At 61.3% G+C, this 18592-nt stretch overlaps 1 protein-coding gene across 5 annotated transcripts; it reads right to left on the reverse strand.

The window, feature by feature from the left end:
* Positions 1-62: 62 nt before the first annotated feature.
* ZNF467 (zinc finger protein 467) lies at positions 63-11520 on the reverse strand. 5 transcript variants are annotated; one of them, XM_054564048.1, is made up of 5 exons: positions 11377-11520; positions 9428-9503; positions 8857-8973; positions 7967-8080; positions 3105-5243 (listed from the first exon to the last, which is right to left on the reverse strand). In XM_054564048.1, exons 2-5 carry the CDS (start codon positions 9459-9461, stop codon positions 3742-3744), a joined length of 1767 nt encoding a protein of 588 aa, XP_054420023.1. In that variant the 5' UTR covers positions 9462-9503; positions 11377-11520; the 3' UTR covers positions 3105-3741. The 5 variants fall into 5 exon arrangements, 4 of the variants coding, with proteins under 4 accessions (XP_054420023.1, XP_054420022.1, XP_054420021.1 ...); XR_008528327.1 differs by lacking the exons at positions 9428-9503; positions 11377-11520 and adding an exon at positions 63-169 and having other exon boundaries at positions 3448-5243; positions 8857-9399; XM_054564047.1 differs by lacking the exon at positions 11377-11520 and having other exon boundaries at positions 8857-9080; positions 9428-9597.
* Positions 11521-18592: the final 7072 nt, after the last annotated feature.

The raw sequence follows: 18592 nt of genomic DNA on the forward strand, positions 1-18592 counted from the left end.
GTAAACTCACGTATTTGGATTTGAGTACGCCGTCTTCCTTTCTGCGTGTGTTTATCCCGCCTGCTCGGGGGCGCTCCCTTCTCTCCTGCCTTCTGTTGCAATGGCAGTGCTGTGGGTTCTGTGTGTTACGCATTCCATTTCCCCTGCGCCGACCGCAACCTTTAAAGGACTGAAAGGAAAACATCCAAATTTACAATCATGTTCGGGAGATTGTAGGACACCTTTTCCAGAAATTGACAGAATAATGAATCAGGAAGGCTCTAGAAGATTTGAACAAGTCAATTAACAAAACTGGCTCAATCGATGAACATATAGGACCCTGTTCCACAGGCCTACAGAATATATATTCTTTTCAAGTTAGCGCACAACAGCCACAAAAAATGACCATGTAGTAAACCCTGGAGCAAGCTTAAACAGATTTGAAAGTATACTGAACATGTTCTCTGACCATACTGTGGCTTTTAAGCTAGGAGCCAATTAAGAGATGTTTTTTCATGTTGGAAAAGTAAGGATTATGCTCTTAAATAACCCACGTGTCAATGAAGAAAGGGAATATTTTTAACTGAACTATAAGAAAGTACATCTCAAACTTGGAGGATAAAGCTCAATCAGGACTTAGAAATGCATGGGCACAAATGAGTATGTGCAAGAGAAACCCACAAGGGGTATGAACAACGGCAAAGGGAATCCAGAAGTTGAGGGAATGGAAAAGTAAAAGCAAAAACTAGTGAAATAGCATCCATATATTAGATATAATTAAGAAATCCAAAAAGTAACAAAAAATGGAATTGACCTGCTTGTGGTATAATTCACCAAAAAAAAAAACCAATCTCAGGAACAAAGAAGGTGACCACCTGCTGCTACAGCCCATATAAAAATTAAAAGATGACATTTCAAGCAACTTTGCCAAAAAAATTTTTTTTATCCTCACCTGAGGACATGCTTACTGATCTCAGGGGGGAAGGGAGGGAGGGAGAGACACAGCAATTGCCTCTCATATGCGCCCAGAGTGGGACCAAACCTGCAACCCAGGCATGTGCCCTGACCAGGAATAAAACCAGTGACCTTCTGCCATGCAGGGCAATAACTCCAGCCAACTGAGCCACACCGACCAGGGCACTATTGGTATCTTTTTAAGTTTCCAAGAGATTCGAATGTGTTGAGAACCATTCTTGTTGGCAAAACTGTAAAAGATTATTTTGGAGCTTTTCCCTGTTTCCCTTCAGCCTTTTCTCCCTACTTAACACAAAGAGCTCCTGCATTGACCCATGACCAGCAACATCTCACATATCTGTTTCATTCTGGAGAGGTACAGAGCGCCGTGCCTGTGCTGGGGGCTCCAGGGGGGCTCACCCACCTTCACCAGCTAATGGAAGTTCACCGCTGAGGGCAGGGTGCGGAGGGACAACAGAACCCTAAAGAAATGGAGGCAGGGCCCTCAACGGAGTAGCAGGAAGCTGCATTTCTAGAATTCTGATTTAGGAGGGAAGAGCTGGGATCTGGCAGAAGAAAGGAGCTTCGGTTCCAGCCTGGGCGCCATATGCAGGGGAGGACCAGCAATTACAGATCCAAGCTACAACCAGGATCTTCCCGGGGCTGAAAGGAAAGCCAAGAAGCCATGAACTTGGCTCCTCCCATTCCTCAGCAGAACTTTAAGGACCTTCTCAAAGGTCTTTAGGGGTCTTGCACAGGGAGTCATTCTGTGTGTGGTTCCTGGCGAGGGGACAAATAGGTACACGTCTGTCACCAGATTTCTCTCCCTAAAGCAGAGGTCGCTGTAGGGAGGGGCATGGAAGCAGCATCCTTCGGAGATGCTCCAGAGACCGCAGAGTCAAGCCTTTCCCCTAGCACCTGGAGCAGGCCTTGGCCTCACCAAGCACCCTTGCCAGGCACCGCTTTCTCCCTCAGCACTTGGTCAGCCAGGCTGGGCTGCTTGCTGCTGCTGTGGCCACCTGAGCCCATGCACTTTTCTTGCTGTTCTTCCTACCAGAAATACCCTTGCTCAATTTTCACATTTTATTTGACAAAGTCCATTTGAGCAGCAAAGTCCGAAGTTGGTGCCTCCTCCCTAATCCCTGCAGTTAAAAGTGGTAAAGAAGACAACAATGCCAGCTACTATTTGTTAAGCACCTACGGTGGCCAGGAATTGTCGAAAAGATTCAGGTGAATGTGAAATCCTGGAAATAGCTGACACGTGGTAGGCCTCCCAGAATATACTGCAGAATCTCAAAGCTGCTCTTACATGAGAATTCCAGGACGTTTGGAGAAACAAACACTGGTAAAACCCCCATCAATGTTGTTTTGTGTTTGATTTTGGTCGTCTGAAAGGTGACACCTTTAGCTGGAATCACTAGCCGAGTGAGAGTGACGAAAGGCCGGGCAGCGCCTTCAGAGTGAAGCCAACGGAGTGGCGAGGGCTTGGGCAGGGTGCCCGCCCCTACCCCTTAGTCCAACGAGACCAGTGTCTGCTCAGCCCCAGCCACAAGCTGTCAGTTCTTCTGACTTTTCATGAGAGAAGCTGGAAGTCGAGATTTGTATGTGAAATACTCAAGCATTTAAAATACTGCTGGGGCAACACAATGGTCCCTGATTACTGTCACACTGTCACATTCACTAGGACCACCTACTCATTTGTAGCCAGGAAACTCAGAACTCACTGCATTCACGCCCCACCCCCACCCCCCAGTCCACATCAACAGTCTTAGTGTAATGAGAAAGCAGAGCCCCAGGAAATGAACACCCTGCCCCATGTCCTCCAAGAGCCACAGGAGGGCTCCAACCCAAGACTTCTCACTCCAGGTGCAACTCCTTCCCATCACCCACCCCACCCCCGCCCTCTGCCAGCCAGCCCGCCCTCCCTGCTGCCCCAGCTGGGGAGGCCCAGCCACAGCGATGTCTGGATCAAGCACCCATCATGAAGACAACTTGGGGGAAGGTAGCCTGAGAATGAAACGTCATGGACTGCAAATGTCCTTCCTTATGGTGCCAGGCAGGGTGGCAGGTGGGCTGCCTGACCAAGGCCCCCTTGGGAGAGCTGCAGACAGAGGCAGCAGCTCTCCAGCTCCAGAGCCCTCTGTGGCATGTCACGTGTCTCCACGGAATGGCCAAAGGGCACCTGCCCCCTCCCTGTGCATCCCCCACAGTCCCAGCCTTCAACACCTGGCATGAGAAATGTACACTAATGTTTCTTCGTCAAATTTCCGGGCTGGGAGCAGGGGAGCGGTTAGCAACCCGCTGTCTTAATTCTTGATTTGGTAGAGTGATTACCAGCCCCTGGCTAAACAGAGCTCACCCAGGGAGGAAAGGCAAGGCCCTCTGCGTGGGGGTCAGAGCCGGGGGTTCCCTCCCCAGCTCACTGAACCACCCTAGAGCCTTCAGATGTTTATTTTAATGACACTGTAAGTACACAGCTAGCCATTCTGTCCCTACCCCCAAGAGGTTCCTCACTTCTGCAATCAGGGGGGTCCAGGAAATGTCTGCTTTCCAGTGGGTTTTCTTCGTGGGAGCCTTCCAAGGACTCAGGCCTGAACTGTCCCAGCAGGAGTGCACTCAGCACTGTCTTTGTCACAGAATGTCAGAGCTGGTATTCTTTCCAGACTTCTCCCGGGCAAGACGGAGAGGGAAGGACAACCACCTGCAGGGGGCCCAAGCCATCTTGCCGCCGGGCTCACCCGCTTGGACCTGGGTCTCTCCAACTAGGGAGCAACAGAAGGCCAAGGAAGGGCCGGACGAGAACGAGACTCAGAAGAAGAGTGGGGTGGCTGCCACCTCCGTGGGAGTGGGCCAGGCTGGGGCCGAGAGGTCGGCGTCGGAGGCCAGACGGGCCGCTTCGCCGTGGATGCGCTGATGCCGCACTAGATGGGTCTTGCGGCTAAAGCTCTTGCCGCACTGCGGGCAGGAGAAGGGGCGAGAGCCCGTGTGGATGGCCTGATGGCGGACCAGATTGGTTTTGGAGCTGAAGCTGCGGGCGCAGATGGCACAAGCGTGTGGCCGACTGCCCGTGTGCACCGCCTGGTGGCGGCCCAAGTGAGACTTGCGACTGAAGCGGCGGCCGCACTGCGCGCAGGCGAAAGGCCTGGCGCCGCTGTGGGCCCGAGAATGGGCGACCAGGTTGGGCCGGGAGCCGAAACGACGGCCGCACTGCGCGCAGGCGAAGGGCCGTTCGCCCGTGTGCACCCGCCGATGTCGCGCCAGGTGCTGCCCGTGGGCGAAGCCGCGTCCGCAGTCCGGGCAGGAGAAGGACCTCTCGCTGGCCGGAGCGTCCTGGGGCGCCGCTGTGCTTCGGTGTGCGCAAGCCAGAGCCTCGGCGGCTCCGGGGTCCGCGGTGGCGCCCAGGGCGCACTCGTCGCATTCAAAGGGGCCCCCCTCGCCGCGGTGCAGACGCTGGTGCGTAGCGAGGTTCTTCTTCCAGCCGAAGCCCAAGCCGCAGTCGGAGCAGGCGAAAGGCTTAGGTCCGGGAGGGGACGGGGTCGGGGACGGGGCAGGAGAACCTGGAGAGGCGGGAGCGTCGGGAGACAGCGGGGAGCGGCAGGCCGCCTCGTGCACCCTTTGGTGCCGCACCAAGTGCTGCTTGTGCGTGAAGCTACGAGCGCACTGCGCGCACTGGTAGGGCCTCTCACCGGTGTGGATGCGCTGGTGGCGGATCAGGTGCGTCTTTTTGCGAAAGCGCTTCTCGCACTCGGCGCAGGGAAAGGGCCGCTCGCCCGTGTGCGTCTTCTGGTGCGAGCCCAGGTGTATTTTCTGGCTGAAGCGCTTGCCGCACTCTGCGCAAGGGTAGGGCCGCTCGCCCGTGTGCGTGCGCAGGTGGCGGGTGAGGTGGGCCTTCTTGCTGAAGCGCTTGTCGCACTCGGAGCACGGGAACGGCCGCTCGCCCCGGTGGCTGCGCTGATGCAGCAGCATGTGCGCGCGCTGCGTGAAGCTGCGGCCGCAGTCGGGACAGGCGCAGGGACCCTCACCGCGGTGCAGCCTCTGATGCAGCCGCAGGGTCAGCTGGTCCCGGAACCGCCGCTCGCACTCCCCGCAGCCGTAAGGCTTCTCTGCGGCCTGAGTCCAGCCGGCCAGCGCGAGCCCGCCTAGTGCCCCTGGGGCTCCCGGTTCCAGTTTATACGCCGCAGCCAGAGGCCCCAGGTCAGGTGCGGGAAAGGGGCCGGGCAGTAGTGATAGATGTTGCGGCCACTCGACCTCCTCTTCCGCCTCCTGATCCTCCTCCTCCACCTTCACCTTCCGAATCATCCACTCGTCTCCTGAAAAGTCAAGACAAGATGTCTGTTAAGCCCCACGTTTATTTTTGCGACGTTTATTTGCCAAGAGACCACCCCTGCCTGGAGCCCTGCTGGCTGCCTTCTGCTCGGTACACTCTATGGGAAGTGGCCAAATCCGAAGACCACTGCTCAGTCCTTCTCCTTCCTGCTGGGCAGACAGGACACTGGGGAGGCGCCTTCTTGTAGGTTTTCTCTGAGGCCGGCCCAACTGCTGAGAGCACTTTCCCTGCATCTGAGTATGAAGGTTGCTCGAGGTTTGGTCCTCAGGCTTCAGAACTCCGGGTTCCGTGGCCACTCTAGGTCTTCCTGGCCAGCAGGCAGGCAGGCCCCTTTCTGGAACCCCAGTCTCTCATGCTCAGTTGAGCAGCTGCCCTCTGGAGTCCTGAAAACCAGCTGCAGCTCAGCCTGCTTATCACCAAACACCTCCCTTCCCAGACCTACCTGCTTGCTTCGCCGTGAGGCCTGCAGCCGCCTCCTCCCAACTGCTGGGCTCACAGTCCTGGGGCCTTGGCTCCCACCTTTGAGCCTCCCCTGCTCTGACTTTCCAGCAGGGGACTTGGTGTTCCTTCCTGCTCTCAGCCCCCTCCCCTGGAGCTTCATTCTTGCTTCTACAGCCACGTGGGAAACCCCAGTTCAGAAAGAGGAGGATCCTGCGTACAGGGAGCCCCTGAATGGCACACACCTCTAGCAAGGCAGGGAGGCCTTTGGGGAGTGGGCGTGACTGGAGCTTGGCCTCCCGTGGGCACTGGAATGGCCCAGCCGAGAAGAGGCTGAAGACCCAGACCCAGAGTGTCCCCTTGGGCTCTCTTCTGTCACTAGCCAGCAGCATGGCCCTGGGTAACTTACCTCTCTGAGTTAAGTTTGTTAGTCTGCCCAAGTGTAAGGGTTGGACTAGTTCATGGTTCCTAAACCTGGTGCCACACGGTAACTCCTGGGGAGCATGTATGAAATGCATCGATGGGTGCGGGGCATATGAATCTCTTCCCGTTCTTCAAAGCTCCCAAAGTGATTCATTTTTGAAACCCATTGAACCAGATGACTGGAGTTCCTGTCTGGATCCTAAGGTCTGTAACAGCTTGTGCGTTGGTTACATTCCACAAAGACTGCAGCAATTACATCTATCAGTCTCTTCCACCAGACCCATGAGTTCCAAACAACTACTCATTCTGTTGTGATGCTTTCATTTCTACTGGGCCACTCCTGTAGGCAAACCCATCAGTAGCTCCCTATTAGCAGGATAAAGGAAGTTCTAGCTGCCTCTGAGGTGCACCCCAACCCAGTGCAACTTGCTGACTCCTCCAGGCACAAGCCCTTCGCTTCAGCCAGGCTGGTCTGCTCTAACTCCAGTTGCATGTCAACTTCCCTGCCTTGAAGTCTCTTCTCGGCCTAGAATGTCCTGCACCTTACACCTCACCCCCATCAGAGCTGAAGCCCATGCTGTTCTCAAAATGCAGCACAAATCAAAACCTTTGACAAATCCAGCACACGAGGATCTCTTACACGCACGCCTATAGCACTTACTGTTAACACTAACTTGTCACATGGCTTTATTGCTATTTGTGAACTTTTTATTCTAGCTCACATTAGTGTCAACTAAGTATTAGCTTCTGGAGGGCAGACATCTTGTGTTCTATTTCCTTATGTGTCTAGTAAAAAGGTATCTTCATGTGTCTAATAAAAATGAGGATGGCCACCATTTGCCGAGTGCCAACTATAGATGATGTACTATGTATACATTGTGACAAACCTTCGCAAAAAGCATGACATTTCCAGGTGAACAAACTGAGGTTCCCGGAGGTGAGGTAGCCGATCCAGCATCACTCAGCCAGGGAACATGGAACCAGGATTCAAACAGGTCTCTGTCACCTTAAAGCCCATCTCTTTCAACTCTACCTAACAGACTGGACCTAGTAGGCACTGAAGTTGTTCTTGTGGAGCCCTGGCTGGAGTGGCTCGATGGATTGCGTGCTGGCCTGCGAACTGAGAGGTCACCGGTTCGATTCCCAGTCAGGACACAGCTTGGGTTTCAGGCCAGGTCCCCAGTTGGTGGCAAGTGAGAGGCATCTGATTGATGTTTCTCTCCCTTTCTCCCTCCCTTCCCCTCTCTCTAAAAATAAATAAATAACATCTTTAAAAAATAAAGAAGTCCTTCTGGAAAAATGCCACGGCTCAGGCAGAAGATGGTAAGGTTGGTGGTAATGGAGGGAAGTGATGAGCAGGACTGTGGGGAGAGAATCAACTGTTGGATGGCCCTGGGCAGGGGGAGAGGAGGCAAACAACAGATTTGGAGCATTTGGGTACCACCGAGATCAGCAGAGATGTGGAGGAGGGGGCATTTCTGGGGAGAGCCAGTGAAAAGGTTGGTCAATGCCATGTATCTTCACAGGACTTGTCATCCAGGCTGTGGACAAGTCTACTTAGACTGGGAGAATGGAGGGCAAAGTTAGGACTTTGAGAGGACGTTGACCTGCTGCCATGACGGTGTGTTTCTCTTGGTGACCAGCCTCTCTGACTTCCATCGTCTACGGACGCAGAATTCCCTCCAGGTGCCGGAGCTCTACGAGCAGAAAGGTGCCAGGGCCTGGTTCATCTTGTGTTGGAAGGGCCTAGAGTGGCGGCCACATCAGACAGTGGCTCTGGAGCTTGCCGGGCCCCTGTCCCCTCCACCTGGTCCCCTGCCGGGATGGAGCGATGGGAAGACTCACCCGGGCAGGAGCCCGCAGGCTCAGCCTTCCCTGGTATGTGGTCCTGGCTTCCTCCGCAGGGAGCCTCAGCCTGTTCTGTGGGGGCGCCTTCCTCCAGGCTGGGCGCCTCGTGCCCTGGCGGAGAACAGGCCACCTCAGGCCACCGCAGAGGGTGGCGCAGGGGGACGCAGGGCCCCATGGTGCTAGGGAGCCAGGGAGTTTGCAACTCCACACCCAGCCCCACAGGTAAGGACTGCACCCAGCTCCCGGCTTATCTGCAGGGGCGGAGTTCCCAGTGCCCCAGGAAGCCTCAAGCTCCTTCAAGTAGGGCCCCTGCGTGGTTGCTGAAGCCACAACCGTGAGGACTGTCTGGAGTATGTGTGTGTCAGCAAGGACAGATCCTGCCCCTAGGCTTACGGGGGTGCCTTAGACGAGGGCTAGGGACCTCCCAGCCAGCCAGATGGACCCCCACTTCCATGGCAAATCACTGGAGATCAGGGTGTCAGAAAACCTAGCACACCCCTCTCCCGAAATGTTTAGCCCCCTCCCTGTTTCAGGTCTTGCTCAGCTCTTACCTTCCCACTGAGGCCTATTCTCACCACCCCGCTTAGGCTTGTTCTGCCCCATCCCCACCTCAGGCCCCTTCCCCTGGTGTGTGCCCCTCCCCTGCCCCAGCAGTATCCTCTTCTAACCCGGTTTATGAGTGTACTTGTTTTCACATTGGCTGGTTGCTGACTCCCTGCCCTCGCTAGGATTTCGTTCCTGGGAGGCAGGGGGCTCCACCTGCTTGGTTACTGAGGTGTTCCAAAGATCTAGAATGGCACCTGGTGCTTGGCAGGCGCTCAACAAATATTTGAGGGACAAAGGCAGGCTGTGCCCTGTGCCACCACCCAGGGTCCCCGCTCACTTACCCGGACAGGAGCCCAGCGCTCTCTCTGGCCTGGGAGGGCATATCTGCTCCTGGGCATTGTGGGGCCCTGCGCCAGGCTCACTGTGGGGGGCCAGCTCCCGCTGTGCCACAGAGAACCCTGTTACAGGCAGAAGGGTGGGTCCAAGTAAAGCATCCAGTACAGGAGAGATGATCCAAGGCAGGGGCTCTTCCCCTTCCATGCCCACCCCAGGAGCTTTTCCCAACCTGCTCAGGAAGGAAGTCAGCATGGACAAGGGACAGCCAGGCTCCCCAGCAGTCTGGCCAGGTGTCAACCTCAGCCCCTTGGTGTTGAGGGGACAGGTGAAGGAAGGGTAGAATGGATTAAATATCCTGGTGCCCTGTTGAGTAGGTGCGGGGTGGGCCAGGCAGTCACAAACACCCAGGTGAGACCCAAAAGGACACTGTCTGGAAGGTTCTGGGGCTCTCGGGTGTCTTGGGGATTGCCATCTCTGAGGATGGCTCTGTCTTCTACATTGTGGAGAAGCAACCAGTCCAGCAGGCATCTGCGTCCCCACCACCCACCCCAGGCTCCTTCAGTCCTGCTGGCTCACCCAGGGAGCTGAGGGCCTCCAAGGTCTCTCTCATGGCAACCCCAGGCAGCTCCTCCTGGGGATCGGGCCTCACACCCTAAGGAGAGAACACAGCCTTGCTCAGGTTCTTCTCACGGCAGGTTCACCTGGGCCCTGGTCCAACCTCTCCCGGTCACCAGCTCCCCTCTGGAGCTCCAAAGGTGGTGTCCCCAGGTACAGGTGAGGGAAATGAGGGAACGGGGATTTCAGACAGCAGAGATCTTGACAGGCGGCCCAAGAAGATCGGGAAGCCACTTCTGGCCAGCTCCCAAGGTCCACTGCTCCCCGCACCTGGCGGGTCTCGCGGGACCAGCCCCAGCCTGTCGGGGCTCCTGCCCCCGGGGTGTCAGGGATGAATCGATTCTCTGGGCAGAGGGTGCAGGGTGGGAGACCAGGGAGGGGAGCGAGCACAGCATCTCCTAGGCCCTGCAGCTGTCACTACAGGAGCTGGTGAAACAGGAGCCGGCGGAGGGGCAGAGGTGAGTGTCACTATTGGGCAACTGGTGGGGGAGGCCCTCCAAGGAGGGCAGGAAACGGATCTTGCTTCCTCCCCACAAAACCCTACCTCAACACCGCCTCCCTCCCAAGGTACCCCCACACCGCCCTCCCACCGCCCCCCAACCCCCGGCGCAGGGCTACCCCCGCCACTGCCAACGCCTCCCACCCCCGCCTCGCTCCTCCTCCAGCGCCCTGCCCCGCCCCTCTTCCAGCGGACTCCCCTCCCCCCAAATCTCTCTGGCAGCGTTCCCTCTGCCCTCCCTTCTCCCGCTCCCTCTGCCTTCCGCCCGCTTTCCCCGCTGGATCTGGCTGGCTCCCCAGCTCCGCCCCTGCCCGCAGCCGGCGGGCCCTCCGCGCCCCGCCCCTGCCCCCCGACCCCCGCGCCCGGCAGCGTCCGCCGCAGCGCTCCCCTCCCCCTCCCCAGGCTCCCGGCGCCTCCCCTCCCCTCCGGTTCTGCCCGGCTCCGTCCCCTCCCCGGCGTGCACCCCCTCCCTTCCTTTCCCCTCCTCCTTTCCTTCCGCCCCGCGCCGCCCCCTCCCGCCGTTCTCCCCCACCACGATCTCCCCCCGCCGCCCTCTCCTCCCCCACTCCGCTTTCCCTTCCTCCTCCTTCATCTCTGCACCTCTGTCCCTCCCTCCTCCCGTCTCCCCACACCGCCCCCGCCCCTCCCGCCTGCGGCTCTCCTTCCCCTCCGAGGCCCCCGGCTCCCTTCCCCCTCTGCCTCCCCGGCTGGCTCTCGCTTCCCCTCCCTCCGGGCCGCGGGTCCCCAGAACAGCTCTGCCCCTCCCCCTCTCAGTCCGCTCCCCGAGCTCCCCCGAGACCGGGGCCCCGCTAGTCGCTCGCTCCGGACTCTCTTCTCGGCTCTGCCCTGCCCACTCCGGCCTCCAACTCACCTCCGCTTCCCCTCCCCTCCCATCTGCGGCTCCCTTCCCCATTTCTGTCCCCCGCTGGCTTCTTCACCCCCCTCCCAAGTTTGCCCGCGGGCCCGACCCCTCCCGCCCCACCTCCCCGCCTCGCGCGTCCCGAGCCGCTGCGCCTGGAGCGCACCGCACGCCCCGGTCGCTTCCCGGCTCCCCGACTCACCTGTCAACACCCTCCCCTCCTCCCCACGGGCCGGTCCCCGCGCCGGGTCGTCCTTTCCCCGCTCCCTCCCACACTCCCTCCCCCCTCTCGGGAGCCTCCTCACTCTCTCCCCTCGGAGCCGCTCACCCCGTTCCCACCGGAGTCACCCCCGCCCCTGTCCCCAGCGCCTGCCCTATCTTCCAGCTCCCCGTCCGTCACTTCTTCTGACAACCCGGCCCCCCCGCCCCGACCAGGTCCTCCCCCTCCGGTCTCATCCCCTTGCTCCTCCAGTCCGCGCCCCTCTTCGGCCCTTTCATTCCCTTCGGCCGCTCCCCACCCTTCCCCGCGCGCCCCCACCCCCGGGCTGTCACCTGCGCGGGGCGGGCCTTGACTGAGTGCCGGTGCGGCCAGGGGAGCGGGCGCAGCCGCCGACCGCTGGGCGTCTCCGGGGCCCGTACCTGGCGGGCGGGCGGGCGGCCGGGTCTCCCCGCTGCTGCCGGGACCCCGGCGTCCCGGCCCCCGGTCCCGGACGGCTCTGCTCGCAATGGCGCCCGTAGCCCGCAGCTCGGGTGCGGATGGCCCGAAAGACTGACAGACTGACAGCCCCGAAACTTCGCGGGGAGGGGAGAGGAAAAGACGCGGGGGGAGCGGGAGCGGGGAAGGGCGCCCGGCTGGGGGAGGGGAGCAAGGAAGCGGGAGGGGCGCCGCGGGACGCCGGTGGGGGAGGCCGGGCAGGGGTGTCCTGGAGTGGGCTCGCGGGCGGGCGGGCGCGGCGGGGGCCGGCGGGCAGGTGACGGTCGCGGGAAGGCGGCCGGGGTAGGTGGTGGGAAGGGGGAGCTAAGGATCGGGGGAGGGGGCGAGGGGGCAGGGAAGGGAAGACTGTGGGGGGAGGTGAGGAGGGAGAGTAGGCAGGGAGGACGAGCACTCGGGCTGCTGGGGGGTGCTCGCGGGCGCCGGGGGAGGAGCCAGGGGAAAGGTGGAGCGCGGGGCGGGGTGGGGGAGTGAGGAGTTGGGGGGACGCGGAGGGGGCGTGTTCGGGGAGGGGAGCCAGGGTCTGCGCTGCTGTCTCGGAACCGCGAGTGCCCGCGGGAGTGTGTCTGCGCCGCGCTCCCGCGGCGGGGTCGTCTCCGCTGTCGGCCGAAGGCAGCGGCCTGGGGAACTCTGACCCCGCCTCGCTTTCCACCCGTATCCCACCGAGAGCCACCCCGACCCACACCTTTCTGCCCCGAATCCGGCGATCTGAGACCTGGCTCGGGAGCCGGGTCCCTTGGTGCCGTGGGGTGAGGCCGAAGGAGTCAGGGCTGGGCCCCTGTGCCCTGTGCCAGGAGTGGGCCCTTCGAAGTAGAAATTGGGGGTGGGGTGGGGACTTTGGGCTCGGTGACTGGAGAGCGGCGAGGCTGGAGAGGAGGCTTGGGGCGGGGGTGGGGAGGGGGTGGCGAGGTGCGATCGCGCTGGGCGGAGACTCTGAAGGCGGGGTCCAGGTGAGGGGCTGCGGGGAGGAGTTCCCTGGGCGGGGTAGAGGGCGGGCCCTGTTAAGACGCTGGAAAGCTCTTCCAGTCAGGTGTGCAGGGGTGTCCTCAGCCCTCAGGCCCGGCTTCTCCTTGTCCCTGTCCGGGGTTATGATGTCTCTCTTCCCTCTTGATCACCTGGGCACCTCAACTCGTTCTGAGAGTTCCCCACTTCCTGTCCTCCAGAGCTCAAAGGGGGGCTGGTTATTCCAGGTCCCCCCTCCCTAATCCTTTCCTTCAATCTCCCCTGGGTTCCAGCTTCCTCCTTCCTGTCCCTGTAGGGGAGAGGGCGCTGTGACTCGTTTCTCCCAGTCCCTGTGCTGCCCTGTCAGCAGTGGTTGGGATCCAGAGCTGGGGGGCCGGGCGGATGGCCCTTGGAGCGCAGAGCAAGGAGCCCTGTCGTGCATCGTCACAGGAGGGGATGCCAGGGGACAGAGAAGTCTGGTGCACAGCAGGCGCACCATCAATATCGTTGATGTTTAGGGTAGAAAGAGAGGCTCTGGATCAGGCGGTGCCTGCACGAGGGGTCACGGCGTCCCTAGGAGTCAGCTGTGAAGGTTTTTCTCTCCCCCCGGTGAGCTGCTGATTCGGGGAGTCGGTGCCCAGCCTTCTCCTGGCGCTGGGAGCACGTGTCACTGCGCTGGGGCAGGGTGCTGGCACCCGAGTCTCTCCCTGCGAGACCTGCAGTGGGAGTGGATGGAGCGAGTGAGGCATGAGGGAGCGTCCGGGTGGACACATGAGACCGGGACCGGAATGCTGTCCGCGCCCTTTCCAAGGACTTTCCTGAGGAAGTTGCAGCACCTCTGTTGGTCCCAGGACCTGTGCGGGGCCCGAAGAATTGCCTAGTGAGACTCTGGTTCCCCGCAGCCTCCTTACCCCAAGTTGGGTAACTACGTGCTTTGCCCGAAGGGACATCAGGTTTCAGGGCTGGGAAGAGAAGACCCTGGCCACGTCCCAGCCTGGGTGTACTGGGAGCTGGGAACCAGGATGCAACAAGGATCCCCCTCGGCCACCTGCTGCTGCCCCTCCCAATGAAACGGATGCTGGGGATTATCCCGTCTGGCTGCCTGGCCCCCAGGGCCCCTCAGTCTCCTGCCACCCCACTCCCCACCTCCCACCCGGGCACCCCTCTCTGAGGCTCTCATTCCCAAGCCAGTTCCTGGTTCTGGACCCCAGGGACCCTAGGCGACCGTCAGAGGAGAGCAGGGTGCACCTGGGCAGCGCACCTAGTCACCCCAGTAAGCAGTGGGACCGTGGGGTAAAGGGCACAAGCCATTTCCCTGTGTCTGCACGGTGCAGCCTCCCTGGAAAGGGGTCTGTGGGCTCCCTGGCCCGTGCCTCCAGCGTGCCTGGTGGCAGAGTGGGTGGGAGGCAGGGCGGGGCGGGCAGGGGAGGGAACCTTGAAGTTAGGATTGTAGGGCTGGGAGGCCAGAGCCTCATCTGGTCCCGTGACTCTTACATGTTTTGTGCGCCCACGGCCCCCTGGCAATTCAATAAAGTTTCCGGAACTGTCCACAGAAAAACGTGCACACACACAATTTCATACTATTTGTGGAGCGTTGAGTCCCATCTGTGCGTCCCTGGGAGGCCCCTGGAGTTTTTACTGGTGAGGAAATCAAGGCCCAGGGGGGGGGGGATCACGTTAATTTGCGACCGAGTCTCGCAGTATCAGAGGCTGGGCGTCTGGCCATGGCCGGGCACACGTGCACCCCCTCTTGATGACACGCACACACAGTAGCCCTGCTGGAAGGAGACTGTTCCCAGGGAGAGCAGGCCTCTGAGGCAGATGTGTGGTGTGTAGGCAGGTCCAATCCAGTGCCGGGCAGCTGGTGCCCCGGGGCAGGGGGCTGAGATAGAGCCTCCTGCCCCCCGTTCTGAGGCTCGTTCTGAGGCCGCTACGCTGCACACACCAGCTCTGAGGCTGGGCTGCCACGTGGTGCGGGGAGGCCAGCGCTGGCCTCTGTGCTTGCCTGCTGCAATGGCCTCCCCCAGCCCAGCCCCAAAGCCCCCTGTGGGGCGGCCTGTGGGAGCACCATGCTGCTCCTGGCCCTCCTCGCTGGGATGGCACGGGCACTGCTGATGGGTAAGCATCCGCCTCATGACCGGGACCTTCTTTTCCTCTTTCTCCTCCTGCCCCATGACTGGGCCCTCTGAGGCAGCCAGGCTCCCCTCCCAACCTCAGCCTCCTCCTCAGTGAGCTCACTTCCCTGGGAGTTGGCTCTTTCAAGAGCAGGGTCACGGGGCAGGCTTCTGGGTGACAGGGGACAGTGGCAGCAGCTCTCCCTCCTGTCCATGGGCAGGCGGTGGTGTGAGCCGATGGAGACCCTCCTGGTGGAGGAGGAAGTGACCCCCGTCAGGAGGACCTGGTGCCCTGCACCGGCCTCTACCATGACCTGCGCCTGGGCTGGCGCCTGGACCTGTTCTTGGGGGCCGTGCAGGGCTCTGTCCCATCTATGAGCGAGTGAGGGTTGGAGTTTGGGCTCCTGAGCACAGGGGTCACATCCTGAGAGTGGCGGAGGCCTGGCAGTCACCTGGAGCCGTAGGCATCTGGGAGCCAGGTCTGGGTGGGCTCTCAAAGGGCGGAGTGGGATGCTCGGTGCCTCCTGCCCGAGCCTGCCCTTCCGCCGGCCTCCCCGACCTCATCTTGACCTCATCTCGTGGGGAAATGAAGACCGAGAAGGGACATTACGTGAGAAATTCACTCGGAGAGCAGGTGACCCAATTGAATGACCGTCCCAGGCCATTCCCAGGGATGAGGCTGAGCTGAACACTAACGTCTTCCCCCTCCTGCCTGCTCAGCAGACTCAGGCCCCCGGCAACCCGGCCTGTTGCGTGGAACCGGACAGCGAGGGCCTGCAGCCGGGCTGGGGGGCCCCTGCTGCACCCTGGGTGCGTGCCCGAGATCAGCCCAGATCTGCGGTCTCGTGAGGTGGCAAGCTGCCTGGGGAGGGAAGCTGGGTCCCGGTGGCCTGGCTGGGTCCACCGCATTCCCTGTACCCCCCACCGCCCTTGCGGACACCAGCCCCGAGGGCCACTGCTTGGCCACGTGGCGGTGCGAGCCTCGGGCAGGCTCGGCTAACGCTTTCGCAGGAAGCCTGGAGGAGCGTTGTGCCCAGCCCTGGGGGCACAGCTGGCGGGGTGGCGCTCCCAGGCCTGCCTCGGCTGCTCCAGCCAACAGCTCCCCGATGGGTCCCCAGCCCGCCAACAGGCACAGTCTTAGCTGTCACCTGCTGCCCCCCAGGCGCCCCCACATGGAGTTCTGGAGCTCTGGGCCTTTCCACAGGGCCCAGGCCCACTCCCCTGTCCTCTCAGATGACCCCCTGCCCACCAGAGGGACAGTGACTGCCCACCTGCCTCCCGCTTCCCTCGCTTCCCCCCCACATTAAGAGGGACATCCTCCCCGGGCGGCAGCCCCTCTCCAGCCCTCCTGCAGCCCCTGGCAGGGGCCGTGGCCCAACTCTGGAGCCAGCGCCAGTGGCCCTTGGCCACCGGTGCCACCTGGTCTGGCTTCCACTACGGCACCTTTGACGGGCGCCACTACCACTTCCTGGGCCGCTGCACTTACCTGCTGGCGGGTGCTGCCGGTTCCACCTGAGCTGTCCACCCGAGGCCCTGGGGCTGTTGTCCGCAGCCCGGGCACTGTCAGCCGGTGAGGGAGGGAGAAGGGGGGGCGGAGCTGGATGTTGGCAGGGGCAGCGCTGACCACCTCACCCACTGCCGCCTGCCCCCAGGCCCAGTGCTGACGGGGACAGGAGGAAGTGCTGATTCAGGGTGGGAACGTCTCTGTAAATGGGCAGCTGGTACCTGATGGGGAGTCTCAGCTGCTCCTCGGCAAGGGACAGTCTGCCCACCCCAGCATGGGGCTCAGCAGGGCCGCAGAAGGGGCGGCTGGGGACTGAGCTCCTGCTGCCTCCTTGACCCCCTAGTGCTGTTGGGAGCATTTGGAAATGAGGGAGCCAGCTGAGGAACCAGAGGTCGTGGACCCAGTCCCCCGCCCCACCCTTGCAGGCCACCCCCAAGAGCCCCCTTGCAAGGTGACCTTGAGCGAGTCCCTCTACTTAACCACTTAACCTCTCAGAGCCTCAGTTTCCCCACCTGCCTCCCACAGTGCTGTGGGGAAGGGTTTGGTGCTAGTAGATGGGACACTTTCCTGTCCCGGTGGGCTCTGTGGAAGGCGGCGGGAGTGGGGTTCTGTGTGTGAGCGTCACTCAGGGGAAGGTCCAGAGTGGTCATGAGCTTCTCAAGGAGGGCTGTGATGGGAAGCCGGGGTCGGGGGGCGCCTTAAATTGTGAGAATCCATCCCTTCTCCTCCCTTCCCTGGGCAGTGTGAACCCCATTGTGATGGAGGGAGGGGTGGGGATTGTGACCCCACCTCCCCTGCCCAGGGCTGAGCTTGCCGTGGCGAGGGGACTGGCTGGTGCTGTCAGGGGGCCTGGGGGTCGTCGTGCGGCTGGATAGGGACCGTTCGGTCTCCGTGTCTGTGGCCCACGAGCTCCAGGGACAGACGCAAGGCCTCTGCAGGGCCTACAAAGGTCGGCATGAAGGTGAGTGAGGTGGGCGGGCGCTGCTGCTGGTGCAGGAGGGGAGGGGTCGCCTGAGACCTCAGACCAGCACCTCTGCCTCCCCCGCCCCCAGATGACTTCTTGGAGCCAGGAGGGGCCCGCCAAAGCTCCCTGACTCTCAGGTGAGATGCAGCCCCAGGGCGCCTGCCCCACCCCCTTCACCGCCTACACAGGCGACACCTAGCTTCTCTGATGCCCTCAAGCCTCTGTTCCATCTCCCACAAGCAACAGGCCTTGTCCCTCTCCCAGGTCCCCAGGGGAGGGAAGGCAAGCTCAGGGTCCCATAGGAGCTCAGTGGAAGGGGCTGCCCACAGCCCCAGCTGCCTGTGTGATCTGGCCACCAACCAGTTTTGGTTCATTAGTTTTCAGACCTCCTGTCTACGGGTTGACAGTGACCCCAACTCCCCTGCCCCCCACCAGGCTTGCCACTTCGCTGCTAACTGCCCCCCCCCCCGAAAAAAGTCCCCAAAGGATGATGTCTGGGCTGTTGGTCATGACAGTGGAGCTTTGAAGCACCAATAGCAGTGGCTATTTTTCTGGTGCCCTTGTTAAAGTGCCTCATCCAGTTGTCTCAAGCCGGGGGGTGTCTGGGTGCAGTGGAGGCAGCTCAGGGCTGCGAGGTCCCCCTGAGGGGCACAGAAGCAGGCGTGGAAGCCGGCCAGCTGTGGGCTGAAGCCCAGGATGTGTGCCACCAGCTGCTGGATGGCCACAGTTCAGGGAATGCCATGCGCAGGTTGGGGTAGGGGTGGAGTGGCTGCTAGGGAGAGGCCAAACAGGGAACCTGGTCCTGCCACTAGACTGGGAGGGAGAGAAACATCCATGTGTGACTGCCTCTTGCGGGCCCCCTGCTGGGAACCTGGGCGGCAACCCAGGCCTGTACCCTGGCTGGGAACAGAACCAGCGACCCTTTGGTTCACAGGCTGGGCGCTCAATCCACTGAGCCACGCTTTCTCTCTGGGAGATGAGAGGGCTCATACAGATGATCTCTGAGGCCCTTCCAGCCCTCATCTGTTTGATCTTATACCAGGCGGGGTGAAGCAAGAGCAGGGGCTGGGGTGCTGGTGCTGGAGGAGGGGGCGGGCTGGCTGAGGGGCTGTCCTTTCTCCGAAGGTCCCCCCTGCCAACCACGACCAGGCCTGCCTCTTTGCCTGCTGAGCCGCCGCGCCAGCAGGCAGTGGCAGGGAGGGCCACAGGCAGGCTGTGCGTGCCACCCTGGCCAGCTACGCCCGGGACTGTGCCAAGCGGCACGTCCACATGCTCTGGAGGAAGCCCGGCTTCTGTGGTAGGCCTCCCCACCCTGCAGGATGGGGACTTGAGGGAGGGCCCTCCTGTGACCCCTGCTTCTGAGGGCTCTGAGCGCCCGGCGAGCTCCTCCAGGGCAGCGGGGGCCGGCGCGAGGGTGGCGGGGACGCCGGGGCTCCCGCACCTGGGCCCACAGAGCGCCTATGCCCGGGAGACCAGCTGCACTCGGACTGCGCTTCGGCCCCCGCCCAGCTGCTCGGCGCGGGGCTAGGGAG

Source organism: Pteronotus mesoamericanus, unplaced genomic scaffold (assembly GCF_021234165.1).
Source record: "Pteronotus mesoamericanus isolate MK-2021 breed Mesoamerican mustached bat unplaced genomic scaffold, CSHL_Meso_final scaffold_85, whole genome shotgun sequence".
Lineage (NCBI taxonomy): Eukaryota > Metazoa > Chordata > Mammalia > Chiroptera > Mormoopidae > Pteronotus > Pteronotus mesoamericanus.

Coding starts and splice junctions, on each gene's coding strand:
- ZNF467 (XM_054564046.1), bottom strand. CDS start 9,379: ATGCCTGCTGGACTGGTTGCTTCTCCACAATGTAGAAGACAGAGCCAT. Junction 8,081..8,856: donor AGCGCTGGGCTCCTGTCCGG/GTAAGTGAGCGG, acceptor GTTCTCCGCCAG/GGCACGAGGCGCCCAGCCTG. Junction 5,244..7,966: donor GCCTGCGGGCTCCTGCCCGG/GTGAGTCTTCCC, acceptor TTGACTTTTCAG/GAGACGAGTGGATGATTCGG.